This window comes from Gorilla gorilla, chromosome 11 (assembly GCF_029281585.2).
Source record: "Gorilla gorilla gorilla isolate KB3781 chromosome 11, NHGRI_mGorGor1-v2.1_pri, whole genome shotgun sequence".
Lineage (NCBI taxonomy): Eukaryota > Metazoa > Chordata > Mammalia > Primates > Hominidae > Gorilla > Gorilla gorilla.
The window spans coordinates 81,909,850-81,929,305 of record NC_073235.2 but is presented as its reverse complement, the minus strand read 5'-3'; the positions used below and the strand labels follow the sequence as shown (position 1 = coordinate 81,929,305).

Here is a 19,456-nt window from a genome sequence, read left to right as displayed (position 1 = left end):
ACCTCACATCCTGCAATCAGACCCCAGTCTCACTGACTTTCTTGTCCTTGTTTGTTCCCGCTTCAAGGTTTTTAGACTTACTATGCTTTCTTCCTGGAACACTCTTTCTCCCAGAACTCCTATTATTTCATTCACATATCTGTTAAATATTGTAATTGCCTAACAGGTTCATCTTGCTTGCTGCACAGATAAAACCAATCCACTGAGAGCAGTACTGTGGTAGGAAAAGTTTAATAGTTGCAGGGCTAGCCAAGTGAGAGGATGGGAGTAATTACTTGAATCAGCTGCCCTGAAAGCTTGGAGGTTAGAGTTTTTCAAGGATAGTTTCATGGGCAGGGGGCTAGGGAATGGGGAATGCTGATTGTTTGGCAATGAAATCGTAGAGGTATGGAAAACTGTCCTCGTGGCTGAGTCAGCCTCTGAGTCAGGACCACAGGACTGGTTGAGTCATGAGTCATGGGTCTGAGTGGAGTCAGTCAGTTGAAAAGTCTGAAAAACATCTCAAAAGACCAATCTTAGGTTCTACAACAGTGATGTTGTCTATAAGAAAGATTGGGAAAGTCACAAATCTTGTAACTTCTGGCCACAGGACTTCTGAGCAGTAAGGGATTGTAGAAAAGCAAAATAAGAAACAATGGCTGGTTATCGTTTAACTACACCTATATCTTAGCAGAATTCAGGCCCCTTTAATACTCTTAATCTTATCACCTTTTAGTAGACTTACAAAACAAGGCAGGGAGGGTCAATTTTAGGGAGGAACTATTATCATCCTTGCTTCAAAGTTAAACTGTAAACTAAATTCCTGCCATGGTTAGCTTGGCCTACACCCAGGACTGAGTGAGGACAGCCAGCCTGTGAGAATAGAAGCAAGATGGAGTCAGCCATGTTAGATATCTCTGACTGTCTCAATCTTTGCAAAGGAGGTTTCAATATCACCTCTTCAGATAGGCCTGAGCTGACTCTTTACCATGACCAGCTTTATTTTTCTTCTTAGTGCACTTACTACTATGAGACATTATATATTTTTTTTTTCTTTTCTTTTCTTTTCTTTTTGAGACAGAGTCTTACTCTGTTGCCCAGGCTGGAGTACAGTGGCAAGATCTCGGCTCACCGCAACCTCTGCCTCCCAGGTTCAAGCAATCCTCTTGCCTCAGCCCCCCTAGTAGCTGGGATTACAGGCACGTGCCACCATGCTCAGCTAATTTTTGTATTTTTAGTAGAGACAGGGTTTCACCATGTTAGCCAGGCTGGTCTTGAACTCCTGACCTCAGGTGATCCACCCGCCTCGGCTTCCCAAAGTGCTGGGATTACAGGCGTGAGCCACCACGCCTGGCCACTATATATATTTTTTACATATATAATTTATATATAGTTTTATATATGTTTTGAATATATGTGCTTTGATATTTATTACATATAATAAAAGTTTATGCATTTATTATTATAATGCACATTTTTTATTTAATAAATATACTTATAAATTAAGATTTACATTTAAATTAATTAAAATACATTTGTATGTATAAATCCACACACACATACACACACACACACACACACACACACACACATATTTTCTCTCTCCCCCACTAGATGATTAATTCCACTGAGTCAGAGACTTGGTATTTTTACTGCTAACTTCCATGCCTGATATAGTGTATAGCACATAATAGGTGCTCAATCAGTAGTTGTTGAATGGATGGATGTTTATTTCCTTAGGACAAATTTCTAGAGGGAGACTTTCTTGGTGAAATGATATTAACTTCATATATTGTTTAACAACAGTTATACTGCTTTTCTACTCCACCAAGCCCAGATGCCTATATTGTATCTGCCCCACTTATTGTAATTTCTAAATCTTTGCCACCTCTCAGAGGCAGAAAATGATACTTCTTAGTGGCCTTAATTAAACCAACTTAATAAACCAAGACATACATTATCAAAAACAAAAATGCAAAGAAATTTTTATCTAATATAGGGAATCAGAGACCTCCTTTTGAGTGTCCATTAATTCTTCTGGGAATCAGAGAAGACCTGAAAATTCAGAGAAAACACCTATGCAAAATTTTTCTTAAAAGAAGCTTTTGAAGACTATTGTCATTTACTTTCTTAGGTACATGCAAACTTGCAACTATAGGGGAGGAAAAGATAATTTTCTCTCCTTCTGAGTTCTTGGTTGGGACCGATCCCTGTAACAAAAGACAGATTAACATGAAAACAAAGAAGTTTATTAACATGTATACCTCATGTATTGATGGGAGGTACCCAGATAAATGAGTAAATCTCCAAGAGGTGACTTTGAATTCAGGCTTAAATACAATCTTAAGCTGTAACAAATAAAGAAGGGTGTAGGGAGGCCAGTTATGAGGAAGTAACTAGGAAAAACACAGTAAACAAGGGTAAGGTTTGTTAAGTGGATTTAAATCAGTGCCTTCTCCATTTACTAAGAGTGTCTAGAGGCTAGAGTCATTCCTTCTTTTCTTGGTAGAGTGAGGGAGACACCCCAACAGATGAGTTTTTTTTTAATAGATATATACTTCTCTTACAAAAGAGTAACCTCTACTCTGGTTTCAGAGCTTCTGTAGCTGCTACAAGGATGGCATACTCTAGGCCTGCTACACAACCATTAAAGAATCACATCAAAGCAGACTTATTTATCTGGTTCTCTACAAGACGTGCCTGTAATATTCTGTATTAGTCCATTTTCATGCTGCTGATAAAGGCAATTTATAAATGAAAGACATTTAATGGACTTACAGTTCCACATGGCTGGAGAGGACTCACAATCATGGCAGAAGGCAAGGAGGAGCAAGTCATGTCTTACATGGATGTCAGCAGGCAAAGAGAGAGCTTGCGCAGGGAAACTCTCCCTTATATAACCATCAGATCTCGTGAGACTTATTCACTATCACGAGAACAGCATGAGAAAGACCTGCCCGCGTGATTCAATTACCTCCCACTAGGTCCCTCCCGCAACACATGGGAATTCAAGATGAGATTGGGTGGCGACACAGCCAAACCATATCATATGGTATGCTTTCTATGGCATCATGTAACTTAGATATACGAAGATATTACCATCCATTCACCTTTAGTCAACATGACAAACATTCAAGAAGGTATTTCTAAAACTAAGCATTCTTAGTCTAATATTCCTTAAAACAGAAGAGCAATAAGAGCACTGGCTCAGGGTTCAGGAAGCCTTTGTTTGAATCCATGCTGTATCATTTATTGAATGACTACGGGCAAGTTGCTTATTCTATTTAAGCCTTGGGGCTTTGTCTTTTTAAACAATTGGGGTTATCATAAGACAACATTTAGAGAGTGAAAAGCATGCCACAACCTGGAAGATGACTTGTGATGTGTATATCTGACAAAGGACTCCTGTTCAGGCTATATTTAAAGACTTCCTATAAATCAATAATGAAAAAGCTGACAACCCGGTTTTAAAAATGGGCTAAAGATATGAACAAATGCTCACAAAATATACAATTGGCCAATAAAAAAAAGAAAAGGAGCTCATTATCACTAGCTATTGGGGAAATACAAATTAAAACCACAATAAGATACCACCACACCTCCACTAGAATGGCTAAAATCAAAAGGACTGACAATACTGATACCATGGATTAGACAAGATGTGAAACAATTGAAATTTTCATACATTGCTGATAGAAATATATATTGGTACAATCAGTTTGGAAGACTGTTTTCAGAATCTACTAAAGCTAGATATGAATATCTTGTGGCCCAATAATTCTACTATGTATATATACATAACAAAAATGAGTATTTATGTCTACCAAAAAACACTTAAAAGAATGTACATAGTAGAATTATTCAAAATGGCCAAAAACTGAAAACATTTTAAATTTTCATCAGTAGCAAAATAAATAAATAAATAGTGGCATACTCATACAATGGGATACTACCCAGCAGTGAAAAAATATCCTTCTGTCTATAATAATACAGATGAATCTTACAGACATAATGTTGAGTGAAAGAAGCCAGACACAAAAGAAATATATTGTGTGATTTCCTTATATGAAGCTTAAAAATAGATAAAACTGATCTAGGTTAATAGAGGTGGTTATCTTTGGGGGAAATCTCAACTGGTAGGGGTTCAAGGGAGCTTCTATGGTGGTGAAAACACTCTATATCATCAGGTGTATTGTATTTACGTGAATGTATACATACATTAAAATGTATTAAATTTATATATTTTATAGTACATGCTATATCTCAATTAAAAGAAAAAGAAAAAAGTTTAAAAGTACAGATAGTAACAGTTTCTATCTCATTATAGTGTTTGAAAAATAAATTAGATAATGACTATAAATTCTTAAAATAGTGCTTGGTCTATAGTGAGTGCTCAATTACTATGAGTGGTTGATTTGTGATTATTATTGTTACATTTACCATTATTGTAAGATATAATTGCCTGGAACAGCCATTAGGCTAGTATTTTTGCTCTGCGTAAAGCAAATTTTCAAATAATGACTGCAATACTGATTTCAGCTTTTAAGAACAATGGTTCAACCAAGTTAACATTATTAGGTTTGTGTAAAGGAAGTTTATTATTATAAAGTTTTTTACTTTAGTGTACAAAGTTTTAACACTTAAAACTGTATTTAAGATTTTTGTTTCCTTTCAGAGTAATAAAAATTTTTTAAATTACGTTGAGGTACAAAGCATTATTAATCTTACAAAACAATATTCTTCTGTTTTAGTGATAAAATAAATACCAATCAAATTAACAATGAGATACCATATTATGTCTGTTGGATTGGTAAAGGCAATAGATAATTAGGCTGATAAAGGCACAGGGAAGCCACGATCTTTTGTGACACTCCTAAGAGTATTCATTTGTATGACCATTCTGGAGGGCAATTTGGTATATGCATCAAAAGCTCAGAAATGTACACGATCTTTGTCCCAGCAATTTTTCTTCAAAGTTCATGTCCTGAGGAAATTATCAGATGAGTTTTCAGAGATGTCTGCATATAATGCTGTTTATATAACTGGTTTATTGAATATATGAATTCAATGAGGTACAAACATGATAGCCTATACAGCCATGTGTTGCTTAACAATGCAGATACATTCCGAGATATGCATTTTTAGGCTATTTTGTTATTGTGCAAACATCATTCAGTGTATAGTACTCACACAAATCTAGGCAGTACAGCCTACTACAGGCCTAAGCTAAATAGTTTTAGTTCCTTCTCACATTGTTAATAAAGACATACCCGAGACTGGATAATTTTTTTTTTTTATTTTTTTGAGATGCAGTCTCGCTCTATCTCCCAGTGGCACAATCTTGGCTCACTGCAACCTCTGCCTCCTGGGTTCAAGAGATTCTCCTGCCTCAGGCTCCCAAGAAGCTGGAATTACAGGCATGAGCCAACATGCCTAGCTAATTTTTTTTTTGTATTTTTAGTAGAGACGGGATTTCATCATGTTGGCTAGGCTGGTCTCATACTGACCTCAAGTGATCTGCCTGCCTCAGCCTCCCAAAGTATTGGGATTACAGGTGTGAGCCACTGCGCCTGGCCGAGACTAGGTAATTTATAAACGAAAGAGGTTTATTTGATTCACAGCTCAGCATGGCTGGGGAGGCCTCAGGAAACTTACCACCATGGTGGAAGGGGAAACAAACACGCGCATCCTCACATGGTGGCAGCAAGGAGACGTGCCGAGCAAAAGGGGGAAAAAACTCTTATGAAACCATCAGATCTCATGAGAACTCACTCACAATCATGAGAACCAGCAGCATGGAGGTAATCATGCCCCCATGATTCAATTACCTCCCACCAGCTCCTGCCCATGACATACGGAGATTATGGGAACTATAATTCAAGATGAGATCTCGGTGGGGACACAGCCAAACCATATGAACTATTTAGCTCCTACGCTACACACCTATATAACAGGTTACTGTACTAAATACTGTAGGCAATTGCAACACAACAATAAGCATTTGTGTATCTAAACATAGGAAAGGTACCATAAAAATATTGTATAAAAGATTAAAAAATAGCATACTTGTATAGAGCATTTACCATGAATGGAACTTGTAGAGGTGGAAGTTGCTGTGGGTGAGTCAGTGAGTGAGTGGTGAATGTGAAGGCCCAGGACATTCCTATACACTTACTGTACTAGGATATTACTGTAGACTTTATAAGCACTATATGCTCAGGCTACACTAAATTTATTTTTAGAAAAATTCTTTCTTCAGCAATAAATTAACCTCAGCTTAATGTAACCTTTTTACTTTATAAACTTCAAATGTTTTTAAACTTTTGACTTTTTTGTAATAACACTTAGCTTAAAACGTAAACACTGTAGAGTGCTACAAAAATTCTTTATATTCTTATTCTCTAAGCTCTTTTCTATCTTTAAATTTATTTATTTATTTAACTTTTTACACTCTTTTATTAAAGACTATGACACAAACACCCATATTAGCCTAGGCCTACACAGGGTCAGGATCATTAATGTCACTGTCCTCCACTTCCACATCTTAACCCACTGGAAGTTCTCCAGGCACAATTACACAGTGGAGCTGTCATAAATGGTAACAATGCCTTCTTCTAGAATACCTCTTGAAGAACCTGCCTGAAGCCATTTTACAGATAACTTTAATTTTTTTATAAATGGAAGGAGTACACTCTAAAATAATTATTATAAAAAGCATAGTATAGTAAATATATAAACTAGTAACACAGTCATTTATTATTATCAAGTATTATATACCTTACATAATTGTGTGTGCTATACTTTTATATGACTGGTAGCACAGTACGTTTGTTGACACCAGAATCACCATAAGCACATGAGTAATGTGTTACACTACAACATCATGACAGCTACCACATCTCTAGGCAATAGGAATTTTTCAGCTCCTTTATAATCTTATGGGACCACCATTGTATATGCAGTCTATCATTGACTGAAATGTCATTATGTGACACATGACTGTACACTCTGTTGAATCTCCCTTTCTCATTCCTCAAAGACATTGTCAGATATCAGAAAGTCTGGTCCTATTTGAAACTTTAGGCTCTTATCCAATTGAACACTCCCTTTTTTCTGGCTCAGGTTGAACCATGAAAAGGGGCATGGTCTGCTCTTTTTTCCGTGTTCCATGCTTTCTGATTCTTGCGCTTTCCATTGTTAGGGATAAGAGGAGGAATTAGAGGAGAAAAAGTGGCAAATGCTTTAGTACTTAATGACAATTATGGTTGTCCTCTGAGTGGCAGATGTCCAGATGCTGTCTGACTCTCTCAGGGACAATGTGTGAATTCTTCATAAGGCTTGTTCCCTGACCTCTTACAACCCTTCCTCAGCTTGTGCCACTAAAGGTCCACACTTCAGCCTCTTGCTGCCAAGGTCCTAGTGATCAGACTTCTTATGTTGGGCACTAACAACATGATTTGAGCCAGGCCACCTTTCAAATCATCCTGTTGGCCCAAAGAAATCTTACTCAACCTTGTCATGCCAAGCTGAGATTATAGGTTCTTCTCCTTCTTACCTTTCTTGCTCCAACACAATCTCCCTCCGACCACAAGTGAGGAACAAATTGCCAAGACCTGCAGTAGTCTAACTAGGGAATGAAATCCCAGTGTCCCCTTCTTACCTGCGTTTCTAGCTTTATTAGTTTGGGATTCAGAAGCTCCCAACCAGACCAGAAATTCATGACTCTAGTGAGTCCTCCCATCTTCAGACTACTTTATAAGGCCTGGACAGGTGGGTGATAGGGTGCTGGCAGCTGGACCAGTTCTACTAAATTTTATAAATCCTGCAGGACTGTGTTGGGGGTTTCTGAGGAACTTTCTCTAACATGCTGTAATACTAAATACCAGTTGCTTTCAATTCTCAGTTGTGTCCTTCTTTGAGGCCACAGAAGTCTTGTTCGGTATCCTTTTAACATTAACAAAAGTGCAAACCAGAGATAACCAAAATATCAAAAGAAGATTGCTGAATATAGTACATTCATATAAATAAATATCATTTGGTGTTAGAAATCTTAATCCAGTTCTGCATTTATTGACATGGAAAATGTTCTTGATTTATTCCTAAGTGAAAAATATTAGTTACAGAACAGTATGTTTCTGTATATTCATATTTGCTATTATGTAAAAAATAGTGTAGAGTAATGTATACCAAAATATCATAATGCTAGGTCAAAACTATTGCCTGTGATACAAATATTGCCTGCCACCTATTTTCATAAGTAAAATGTTACTGGATCACAGCCATGCCAGTGGCTGCTTTCCTGCTACAAAGCAGAGTTGAGTAGTTACAACAGAGACAGTATAGCCACGAAGCTTAACGTGTCTTCTGGGGCTGTACAGAAAAAGTTTACCAACTTTTATTCTAGATGATAGAATCATGAGTAATTTTAATAATTTAAAATTTTTGTCTGACTTCATTTTTTAAATTTTCTGCAGTGAGCATAAATTTATTGTATAAAATATGTATCTGTTATTAACCACTGAATTCTGATTAGAAAATCTTATTACATAAATAAAATAAAACTCAAAAGCAAATCTTACAAGTCAAATAATAAAAATTGGATTACAGCTTTCAAAGTTCTAATTCAAAATATAGGACCTACATTGTAGGTAGAATATAAATTTTTTATTGTTTTTAAAATTAAGACCTATGTATGGACATGACTCTTCCATATGCCAAGAGGATTGGTTTCTTAAAACTTCTTTTTAGAGCTTCTGGTATATTCTTTTTATCTTAGCATATTAGTCTTCTGAGGCTGTGTTTGAGTAATATAGTGCTCAGTTTGATGCATAAGGTGGATTAATTTGAGTAAAGATTTTGGAGTAAGAAATAAGGGTGATACATTTTGAAGACTGGTTTTCTTTACATGGCTTATGAAGTGGACATAAAAGGAGTATCAAAGAAAAGAGTTTTCAAGCATTTGGAGCTTTGGAAAATAAATGAATCAGTATGGAACTTCCCAAGGACACTACTTTGAAGAAATAAATTCACTTGGATGCATAAATTATGGATATTTGTTACAACGAACAATTCTGATGTAGCTAAGCAAATTTTCCTTCAAAATCCTGTAGGATAAAGCCTTCTAAATGTGTTTGAGTAATCAAGAAATAATTAGGACAGTCAGAAAACCTGCTAATTAACATTAGGTGAGGGAATACTTGAAAATGGATTTCATCTTAACCAGAAGTTCCAGATGACATGCATCTTTATTAAGAGAAACAGAAGTAAACAGTACATTAATTAAACTTTCAAATACACGAAGAGGCTTTTAAAATACCAGTAAGGAATGAGGAATAATACAATGGATTTTCATAAAAATATCAAGCAATTAAGATAAGAAATAATAAGATTAGGCTTTGAAGTTTATACATTTGCATATTGAGAAAGAATGCCACTATTCAAATATATAAATATATCAGTGACTTTTCAAATTTTAGGATCTGTTTTATTGACTAGATAGTATCTATCCAATAACAGAATTTCCTAAGTAGGGTAAAATCATTTACACATTTCCAAAGTCAACATTTTTCCTTAATATTCTCAAAGATTAAGACTCTGGCCTATCTGAGAAAAAAAATTTAAAACATAATTTATCTGAATTTTAGACCGTGTAAGTGTTAAACATACTATACATCTCAATTTTAAAAGGAAAGCGTCTGCCCTTAGTATATGTTTTAATAGTTTTAAGATATTCTCTGCCTTCTGGCTCAATTGACATCTATAATAATATCTCCCATTACACTTGTTGCCAGCTCTGTGCTCAACTACCAGGTATTCACCAAGAAAACCCCAAGATTTCTAATACCTAGGTATTTCCTTATGTTTCTGCTTCCAACCATTCACTTCCCACTCATTTTCTTCCCACTCATTTTCTTTCTTTTTTTTTTTTTAATTATACTTTAAGTTTTAGGGTACATGTGCACAACGTGCAGGTTACTTACATATGTATACATGTGCCATGTTGGTGTGCTGAACCCATTAACTCGTCATTTAACATTAGGTATATCTCCTAATGCTATCCCTCCCCCATCCCCCCACCCCACAACAGTCCCCAGTGTGTGATGTTCCCCTTCCTGTGTCCATGTGTTATCATTGTTCAATTCCCACCTATGAGTGAGAACATGTGGTGTTTGGTTTTTTGTCCTTTCAATAGTTTGCTGAGAATGATGGTTTCCAGCTTCATCCATGTCCCTACAAAGGACATGAACTCATCACTTTTTATGGCTGCATAGTATTCCATGGTGTATATGTGCCACATTTTCTTAATCCAGTCTATCATTGTTGGACATTTAGGTTGGTTCCAAGTCTTTGCTATTGTGAATAGTGCCACAATAAACATACATGTGCATATGTCTTTATAGCAGCATGATTTATAATCCTTTGGGTATATACCCAGTAATAGGATGGCTGGGTCAAATGGTATTTCTAGTTCTACATCCCTGAGGAATCGCCACACTGACTTCCACAATGGTTGAACTAGTTTACAGTCCCACCAACAGTGTAAAAGTGTTCCTATTTCTCCACATCCTCTCCAGCACCTGTTGTTTCCTGACTTTTTAATGATTGCCATTCTAACTGGTGTGAGATGGTATCTCACTGTGGTTTTGATTTGCATTTCTCTGATGGCCAGTGATGATGAGCATTTTTTCATTTGTCTTTTGGCTGTATAAATGTCTTCTTTTGAGAAGTGTCTGTTCATATCCTTCACCCACTTTTTGATGGGGTTGTTTGTTTTTTTGTAAATTTGTTGGAGTTCATTGTAGATTCTGGATATTAGCCCTTTGTCAGATGAGTAGGTTACAAATATTTTCTCCCATTCTGTAGGTTGCCTGTTCACTCTGATGGTAGTTTCTTTTGCTGTGCAGAAGCTCTTTAGTTTAATTAGATCCCATTTGTCAATTTTGGCTTTTGTTGCCATTGCTTTTGGTGTTTTAGACATGAAGTCCTTGCCCATGCCTATGTCCTGAATGGTATTGCCTAGGTTTTCTTCTAGGGTTTTCATGGTTTTAGGTCTAACATTTAAGTCTTTAATCCATCTTGAATTAATTTTCGTATAAGGTGTAAGGAAGGGATCCAGTTTCAGCTTTCTACATCTGTCTAGCCAGTTTTCCCAGCACCATTTATTAAATAGGGAATCATTTCCCCATTTCTTGTTTTTGTCAGGTTTGTCAAAGATCAGATGGTTGTAGATATGCGGCATTATTCCTGAGGGCTCTGTTCTGTTCCATTGGTCTATATCTCTGTTTTGGTACCAGTACCATGCTGTTTTGGTTACTGTAGCCTTGTAGTATAGTTTGAAGTCAGGTAGCGTGATGCCTCCAGCTTTGTTCTTTTGGCTTAGGATTGACTTGGCGATGCGGGCTCTTTTTTGGTTCCATGTGAACTTTAAAGTAGTATTTTCCAATTCTGTGAAGAAAGTCATTGGTAGCTCGATGGGGATGGCATTGAATCTATAAATTACCTTGGGCAGTATGGCCATTTTCACTATATTGATTCTTCCTACCCATGAGCATGGAATGTTCTTCCATTTGTTTGTATCCTCTTTTATTTCATTGAGCAGTGGTTTCTAGTTCTCCTTGAAGAGGTCCTTCATGTCCCTTGTAAGTTGGATTCCTAGGTATTTTATTCTCTTTGAAGCAATTGTGAATGGGAGTTCACTCATGATTTGGCTCTCTGTTTGTCTGTTATTGGTGTATAAGAATGCTTGTGATTTTTGCACATTGATTTTGTATCCTGAGACTTTGCTGAAGTTGCCTATCAGCTTAAGGAGATTTTGGTCTGAGACGATGGCCTTTCTCACTCATTTTCAACCCTATTCTATGCTTATCCAAATCTGACCTTCGAAACCTTAAAAATGTCACTTCTTTAATGAAAGATGTCTCATTCTTCCCAAGCAGAAGTAATCATTTTCTGCTCTATGCTCTCACGCCTCTTACCAGTTTCTGTTGTAAATTAGAGATATTTGAATGACTGTCTCATTTCCTTCTGCTATGCTGTAATTTTCTTATAGTTCATACTTACTTTATTTACTGTTCTCTTTAGTGTCTAGCACATTGTCAGCAATTAACATATTGTTAATATGTACTTGTTAATTCATAAATTACCCCTTTGAAAACAAGATATGAAAAGGAAATCTTTTTCTTAAAGAAATAGGAACATAGAGAAAATGTATAATTTTATACATGTTCTCAATATAACCTAAATCAAATGATTGTTGAACAGGATAGATATTTTCACTTACGCCAAATAAATATACTTTAAAAACTAACCTACAATTGTAAAAAAAGCAACTGCTATTTCACATCTAGGGTGACTGTTGTGTACTTTTATATCACTAGTGATATATTAAGGCCTCCTTTTGTGCTGAAATATTAGTGTACCACAGACTGATCAGTTAGAGAAAACATCATGCTCATTTATGCCACTTACTAATCTGTGGGACATTATTTAATTTTGAAAAGGCTCAGTTTCCTCATCTTTAAGATAGGAATAATCATTTTGAGCCTTACCTATTTCACAAGTTTTCTGTGAGAGCTAATAAGACAATGTAAGTGATAGCACTTTGTAAACTGTAAAGTTCTATATAAATTTAAGGGTTTATGAGGGACATTAGTATAAGGGACATTATTAGTAATATGAGAGAATGCTGTCAATGGCTGAAACAGATCAGATTCTTTTAGATCAAATTCATATGAAATGCTTGAAGCAAGGAAAGATTTTAGTATGTAATAACTTTAATTTTCATCACAAGAAACTGAGTAATTCCAAATATTAAGATTACTGAATTATTTTGCTGCTTTATGAGTTCTGTAAGATTGCAAATTCAATCTGAGGGATCCTTATAGATGAGAGGGTTCCAGGCCTAAAATATTCTCCAATCTAATTTGCTGACTATTACCAATTAAGAAGAATCATTTTATGTCCTTCTCTCACACTATAGAGGTCAGTTTAATAAAAGTCTAAGACCTTTTCCATCATATTTTTTGTCATCCTGAAGTTTTAGTACAGTCACTGAAAGGGAATATGGAATGTGCAACCTAAGAATAAAAAAGGATCTCAGTATTCATTTATTCTAAGTAACACCCAGATTTGGAATCCCTCCATAGCACCCTCTAGCTGTGTCTAGTCTCAACCTGAATGGATCCAACTCAAAAAAAAAGGATGGAAATCAACTGCTGATTCCTAAATCAATTTGGCTTTTCTTTATATAATATTTTAGTAGAAATATGATCTCCCATCATTTGCAATGTGTTCTAAAAGCTTAGGTTTACCCATATACAGAACCTTGTAACATACACACAGAAACACACACCACATTGCTGTTGCCTAGTCTCTCCTTCCCTCTTAGTCTTCTAGGCCAATGGTATACAATTCCAAATTAGCTAAGGCAATTAGCAAATATATTCTCGGATTTAATTCCCTTTCTCTCTTTATGAGAGTTAATCAGCATATCTATAGACATTTTCTAAGAGTACCAGCTCTACTAGGATTAAATGTGTGATGGATTTTGCTGTTGCTTACAAAGCCCCAGTTTGTTTCCCAAAGGAGTCACTGAACAGAGCCTGTCGTGAATAGCAAATGAACTTCAATGAGTTAGATTCTGTTAAAGTCACTCTGACTCTCATAGCCTGCACATGGGCCTTGAGGATTATAAGCATTTAGTAGCTACATGATCAAACTGCCAAAATGTCTTTAAATGACTTGGCTAATCTTCATATTGTGCTTATGGTTAATGTCATTATTTAAAACTTTTGATTTAGACTGGTGGTAATTAATAAGGATAATGAATGGAAGCTTGGTCTCTTATATTTTGGATAAATTGCATTGCCATCCACAGAGCAGCAAAAACTTAACTAATCATAATCAAAATTAACCATGTTTCTTCTATCCCACAATCCACAGTTAAAATTTTAATTTGGTATAAAAATTAAGTTTAACTTATCTCTGTCATAATTAAACATAAGTAGTCAAATGAAACTAACATGGCCTAATGGCTTCTTTCATGTTACCTTCATATCATGTAATTGTATCAGAGGGTAGGTGGTTTTGTTTAATAATAAAGATTTCCTTGTAGAGTAATTTACGACTCAAGGATGTCAGACAGAAAGTTACCTGCTCCAACTGGGAGAACAAAGTCATTTTTCATAAGTCATCCTTATCTTGGGATGACCTAATATGGAAACTGATGGCATAGTGTTCTGTTTGATTTAAACATAGAGGTTGATTTAACCTCTATAAACTGAAATCTATGCTGCAATAAAAACTTCACATAAGAATCAAATTTCTATTTTTAATTCATCTATGGTGATTTATCTTTGTTTATATGATATATGAGGCTTCAATAAGATCTCTCTGTGTTTCTCTTAGAAGATAAAGGGAAGTTAAAAGCCAGCAGTTCCAGTCAGCCATCAAGCTCTGAAAGTGGCTCATTTCTCCTCAAATCTGGCACAACACCCCTGCCACCTGGAGCAGCCACTTCTCCCTCCAAGAGCACAAATGGAGCTCCCGGTACTGTTGTTGAATCAGAAGAAGAAAAAGCCAAAAAATTACTTTACTGTTCACTATGCAAAGTGGCTGTGAACTCCCTGTCACAGCTAGAGGCACACAACACAGGTTAGCAGCTATCTTTTGCATTTAAATAATGTTTATAACAAAACCCAACTTTTCCCATCAGAATACCGTATCTTTTGTTGTTCAGACCTTAGGTTTGTTCCATGCTTCTCTACTTTTTTGATTCAAAGGAGTGATTTTAGAAAAGTATGATCATATGACTTTGGAACTAGCAAGACAAAAGCAGTTTGGAGATCAAACTTGTTCTATTCTTTATTTTCTTAAAAACATCTAATACTGTCCAAAACTCATTTTGATGAAGTGACACAGATGAAGATAAATATTTATGCACAATGTTCACTGCAATACACTTAAAAGAGAAAAAAATGGAAACAACCTAAAGCCCACCAGTAGGGAAATACTGAATATAGTAACCCAATATGATACATGTTAATCAGCCATTAAAACATAATGATCAGAAAATGTGTACATGATTTGCTATGTGAAATTTTCAGGATATTTAATTAGTATGATCCCCATTATGAAAACTGTTTTTAGTACATTAAAAAAAAGAAACTGACAAGAAATACCCTAAAATGATAATAGTGGTTACCTCTGAGTAGTGAAAATATGAGTCATCTTTATTTTCTTAAGTTTCTCTATATTTTCTTTATTATATACGCTTACATTTTTCCATTTTTTACAATAACGTGTTAAATTTAAAATCAGCATTAAAGTGATCATTTTTAAAAAAGCATTGGGAATTTTAGCCTGCAGGTAAACTTCTCAAGGATAAGAAAACAAAGAGCTTTATATAATTCTTGGATAGCTATTTAATATGTGTCTCTTTCTGTCTTAGGATCTAAACACAAGACCATGGTTGAAGCTCGTAATGGGGCTGGTCCAATTAAATCCTATCCTAGACCTGGATCAAGATTAAAGATGCAGAATGGCAGTAAGGGGTCAGGACTACAGAACAAGACATTTCATTGTGAAATCTGTGATGTTCATGTTAATTCAGAAATTCAACTCAAACAGGTAACGTATCCTGAATTAGTAAACATTATTGTTTTAGGTCACCACTTGACTGTGTATCTTCTCATCTATAGAATGGTTTTTACTGTGCTCACAGTTAAGTTGACTAACTTTTGTAGGATGCAGACAATATGCAACATATAGGTGCTACATGGAAGAAAAAGTCAGTATGAAATATTTGAGCATCTACTGTTACTATATGTCAGGTTCCAGGCTAGATGTTGGAGAGATAGGAACAGTAGTCACTGGAGCCTACAGTTGAGCAGGAGCTTCTGGTAAGGTAAGATGTTAAGCCTATCTTCCAAAGGCTCAAAATCTGATTAGAGAGACTCATCAGTAACAGTGGTAATACCAGGCAAAATCTGATAAGGGCTATAGAGAACAGGAGGGGGACAGAGGGGCATTACAATTGAGGGAGGACTAAGTCTTAATTTAGAACTCATAATGATTTTACCCACACCGTCGTGGAACTATGGACCTAGAGTTGGCAATGGAGAAAATAGCTACCTAGAAATACATTTTACATGGAATAAGACTCACATTTCAGTCCAGCTAATGCATCAAACTTTTTTCAGCACATTTCTAGCCGAAGGCATAAAGATCGAGTTGCAGGGAAACCACTGAAGCCAAAATACAGCCCTTACAACAAACTCCAGCGGAGCCCGAGTGTTCTAGCAGTAAGTTTACCTCACCTGCTCACCTGTTTTGTGGGGCAGCCTTGCTGGGTTGGGCAGCCATTGTGGTCAAGGAGGGCATAGAGTCTAATGGTCATGAAAGGTTTCAAATTTAAATAGCCCTCATAGACAGAAGTTTTAGAATGAACTGCTTAGTTCCTGCTATAGGGCAACCTACTTAGAAAACAGAAACTGAACCTCTTTAAGAGCTAATATTTTACTCTTTACCAAGTTGTTTTCAAAAGACTATCCTCTTTAGCATATAAAGTAAAGGCTCAAGAACAAGGACAAGTGATGCCTAAGGAATCCTGGAATGCTGAACCTGGAAAGAGGGATTTCTTTCATAAAACAAAAATCCATCCATTTAATTTAATATCCTCATGCTTTCTGTTTTTTTAATTATTATTATTATTATTTGGCATGAGAAGGTAAAGCGGTGTCTGTATCGTGTGCTCTCTCCATTCTAGCAGGGATGTTGGTAATTAGCCTGTTTTACCTGCTCTCAATATGTGCTATTTTCAGTGTCTTTGCAAAAACACCTAGGGACTCCAGCAATAAGTGTCATATAAATACCAAGATGGATAGATTTCACAATCTCCCTGGGACTGGGCCCAGTGCAGTGTTCAGTCTGAGGATGAAGCTGAGCTTGTCCAGCTGGAGGCAATTCTGAGATTACCTTCCAGCTTCTCCAAAGCCTCTGTCTGATGCTGCAAGCAGGTGTTACCTGCATTAAGCAAATCCAGCTTGCAATGCTCCTCCTGATTGCAAGAGAGAGAAATTAAGGATTGATTTCTTCACAGGAGGATTCCATCCTGGCATTCCGTTAAATAGAGAGTTTCTACCCACTTACAATCATTCTCAACAACAGAAATTTGATTTAGCTGTGATTTTTCAAGGACTACTCATTAAGTAGCCAGTGAGAGAGGTGTGAACTGACTGTTTTCTTGACTCTTCAGGGTCCCTAAAGTCCTGAACTCATTACCTAACCTCAATGCAGCTTATCTAAGAGAAGGGAAGGATCACACTTATTCTCCAAAAACCAAACAAAACTCTCTAGGTCTCGTCGTGGTTTACGACAAGCCTGAATTTTGCATTGAACTTCATCATCTAAGCAGGAAACTTCTGGGCATGTTTTTTTTCCTGGTGAGCAGCAGCATAAAATAGCTTTAGAATTTATTCAGAGGCCTTTCCCTGTGCCCTACCACGGGAGCAAAGACCACCAAATAAAAGAAAGCTATGCCATGAGCCACTGAAACCAGCATTGTGAAAATAATCATTTCTTGACTTCTGAGAGTGAAGATTTTCAAAATTTAAGACTTCTTAATGTTGATGTTTTACTTATGAAAAGATGCCTGTGGTGCTGTTATTCAAAAACAGGATCTCCACCCCATTCCTGGTTTTCTCCCTCCCTTAGGCAAAACTTGCATTCCAGAAAGATATGATGAAGCCTTTGGCCCCAGCCTTCCTGTCCTCACCTCTCGCAGCGGCGGCAGCCGTGTCCTCAGCGCTGTCACTCCCACCCCGGCCCTCTGCCTCGCTCTTCCAGGCTCCAGCCATTCCGCCAGCTCTTCTGAGGCCTGGGCATGGGCCCATCCGCGCCACTCCTGCCTCCATCCTCTTTGCTCCGTACTAACGTCTGCAAACCCCAAGACGTTTGAGGCCAGTAGGAAGTTGAGAAAGAAAGCCACAAGCATTCAGCAATTTAAGCAGTTTGTGTTGCAGTACCCCCCACTCACCCACAAAATGCAGCCCACCACCCAGCTCCCCAATTCCAAAGAGAAACACATCACTAGATTCACGAGGGCTTTTAGAGACTGCTCCTATAATTGAGGAATCTGAGCAGCATAGGCTTTATCTCCCTATTTCCTCCCCCACCCTACCGCGTTCAATTTGTGTATCTCAGATATTTGATTTCTTGAGCATGTATTGGTCAGAAAGAAAAAGAAAGAAAATCATTCTCTATTTTTCCATGGGTATGATCTGGCTTAAAACAATATGGAATATTTTCCTGACAGACTTGAAAACTAGGATCTTCCTCAGATGTCTGTAAATAACTCTGGTATCCAACTGGGTGTATTCTAGTGTGGAACAAAAAACAATGAACACAAGTGCTTACTTGTGGATACTATCTTACCAACGGATCACAAAGTTCTCTTTTTGGTGTACTGTTGTTGACAGGGATTGTGTACTGTTTCGACCCAAGAGTACTGTTGTATCCTGTGTAGTACTAGATCTGTATCTCTTGTCTGAATTAAACAATTTTAGTTGCTGTGTAAATGTTAGGAAGCAAAGTAGCTTTGAATTTTCTCTTTAAGAGAACAAAAGATAAAATAATGTATTTTCTTTATTTCACATTTTATTTGGAGATATTTAAATGAAATAGAAAGCCATATAACATAGCTATAATTACTACCTGTTTGCTATTTTTGTTTAACTTATTTTGTAGCTTCCTCACTGGTTTGTGTTGCTAAGCAAACGTATACAAACAGAAAAAGAGCTTCCTAAATTGCACATTTTTGCACCTCTTGTGCATTCTGCAAGAAGACAATGAATCCATGTATTTCTATATAAGTATCTTCTTCATTTTTAACCTGTTTTCATTTGTAATGATGCTACATAATTTTGTGGCTCCCTAATGCAATAATGTACAGAAGATAAAAAAATTTATAATTGAACAATTTGTCTTTCTGTTCGCTGAATATATTGCAGGTCATGCTCCCATGCCCCCCTTTCTAAGCCGATATCAACAAGACTGGAATGTTTGTGATATCAGGGGCAAGAGTGATCATAAAACAACAAAATAGAGTGGACTCTTTTAGAGCATCTATATCTGCAACTTGTAAATGGTAAAATGTCTGTGTATTTTTTTAAATGTACCTTTTCAATAAAAGTACAAAAAATAAAATCTGTTTGTATTTTCAATGTTTTCTTTCTCCTGAGACACCTCCAATTTGAAATCATCTGATGAAAGATTTTTAGTAGGTGCAAAGATTGCTTCTTACATAGCATTTTTAGCTCTTGTTTGCAGCATATTTATTTGTCATGTTGATTCATTACTGTTCACAGCATCTGCATGAGGTGAAATTTTACTGCCATTTTCTCTCTGAATCTCCAAGAAGTTGGGCCAGAGTTGTTGAGTTACCCAAAATCACAGTAGCAGCCTGAAAAACACTTTGGAC

The 19,456-nt window shown here is 36.4% G+C and overlaps 1 protein-coding gene across 5 annotated transcripts in view; it reads left to right on the top strand.

Moving 5' to 3' along the window:
* Positions 1-19,182, top strand: part of ZNF385B (zinc finger protein 385B) — a 417,184-nt gene extending 398,002 nt beyond the window's left edge. For all 5 annotated transcript variants that reach the window (XM_055380327.2, XM_031008822.3, XM_031008823.3 and 2 more), the window contains 4 exons: positions 14,386-14,631; positions 15,428-15,606; positions 16,179-16,280; positions 17,692-19,182. In XM_055380327.2, the coding sequence (XP_055236302.1) occupies positions 14,386-14,631; positions 15,428-15,606; positions 16,179-16,280; positions 17,692-17,910 (746 nt within the window). In that variant the 3' untranslated portion in view covers positions 17,911-19,182. The remainder of the gene's footprint in view (positions 1-14,385; positions 14,632-15,427; positions 15,607-16,178; positions 16,281-17,691) is intronic.
* Positions 19,183-19,456: the final 274 nt, after the last annotated feature.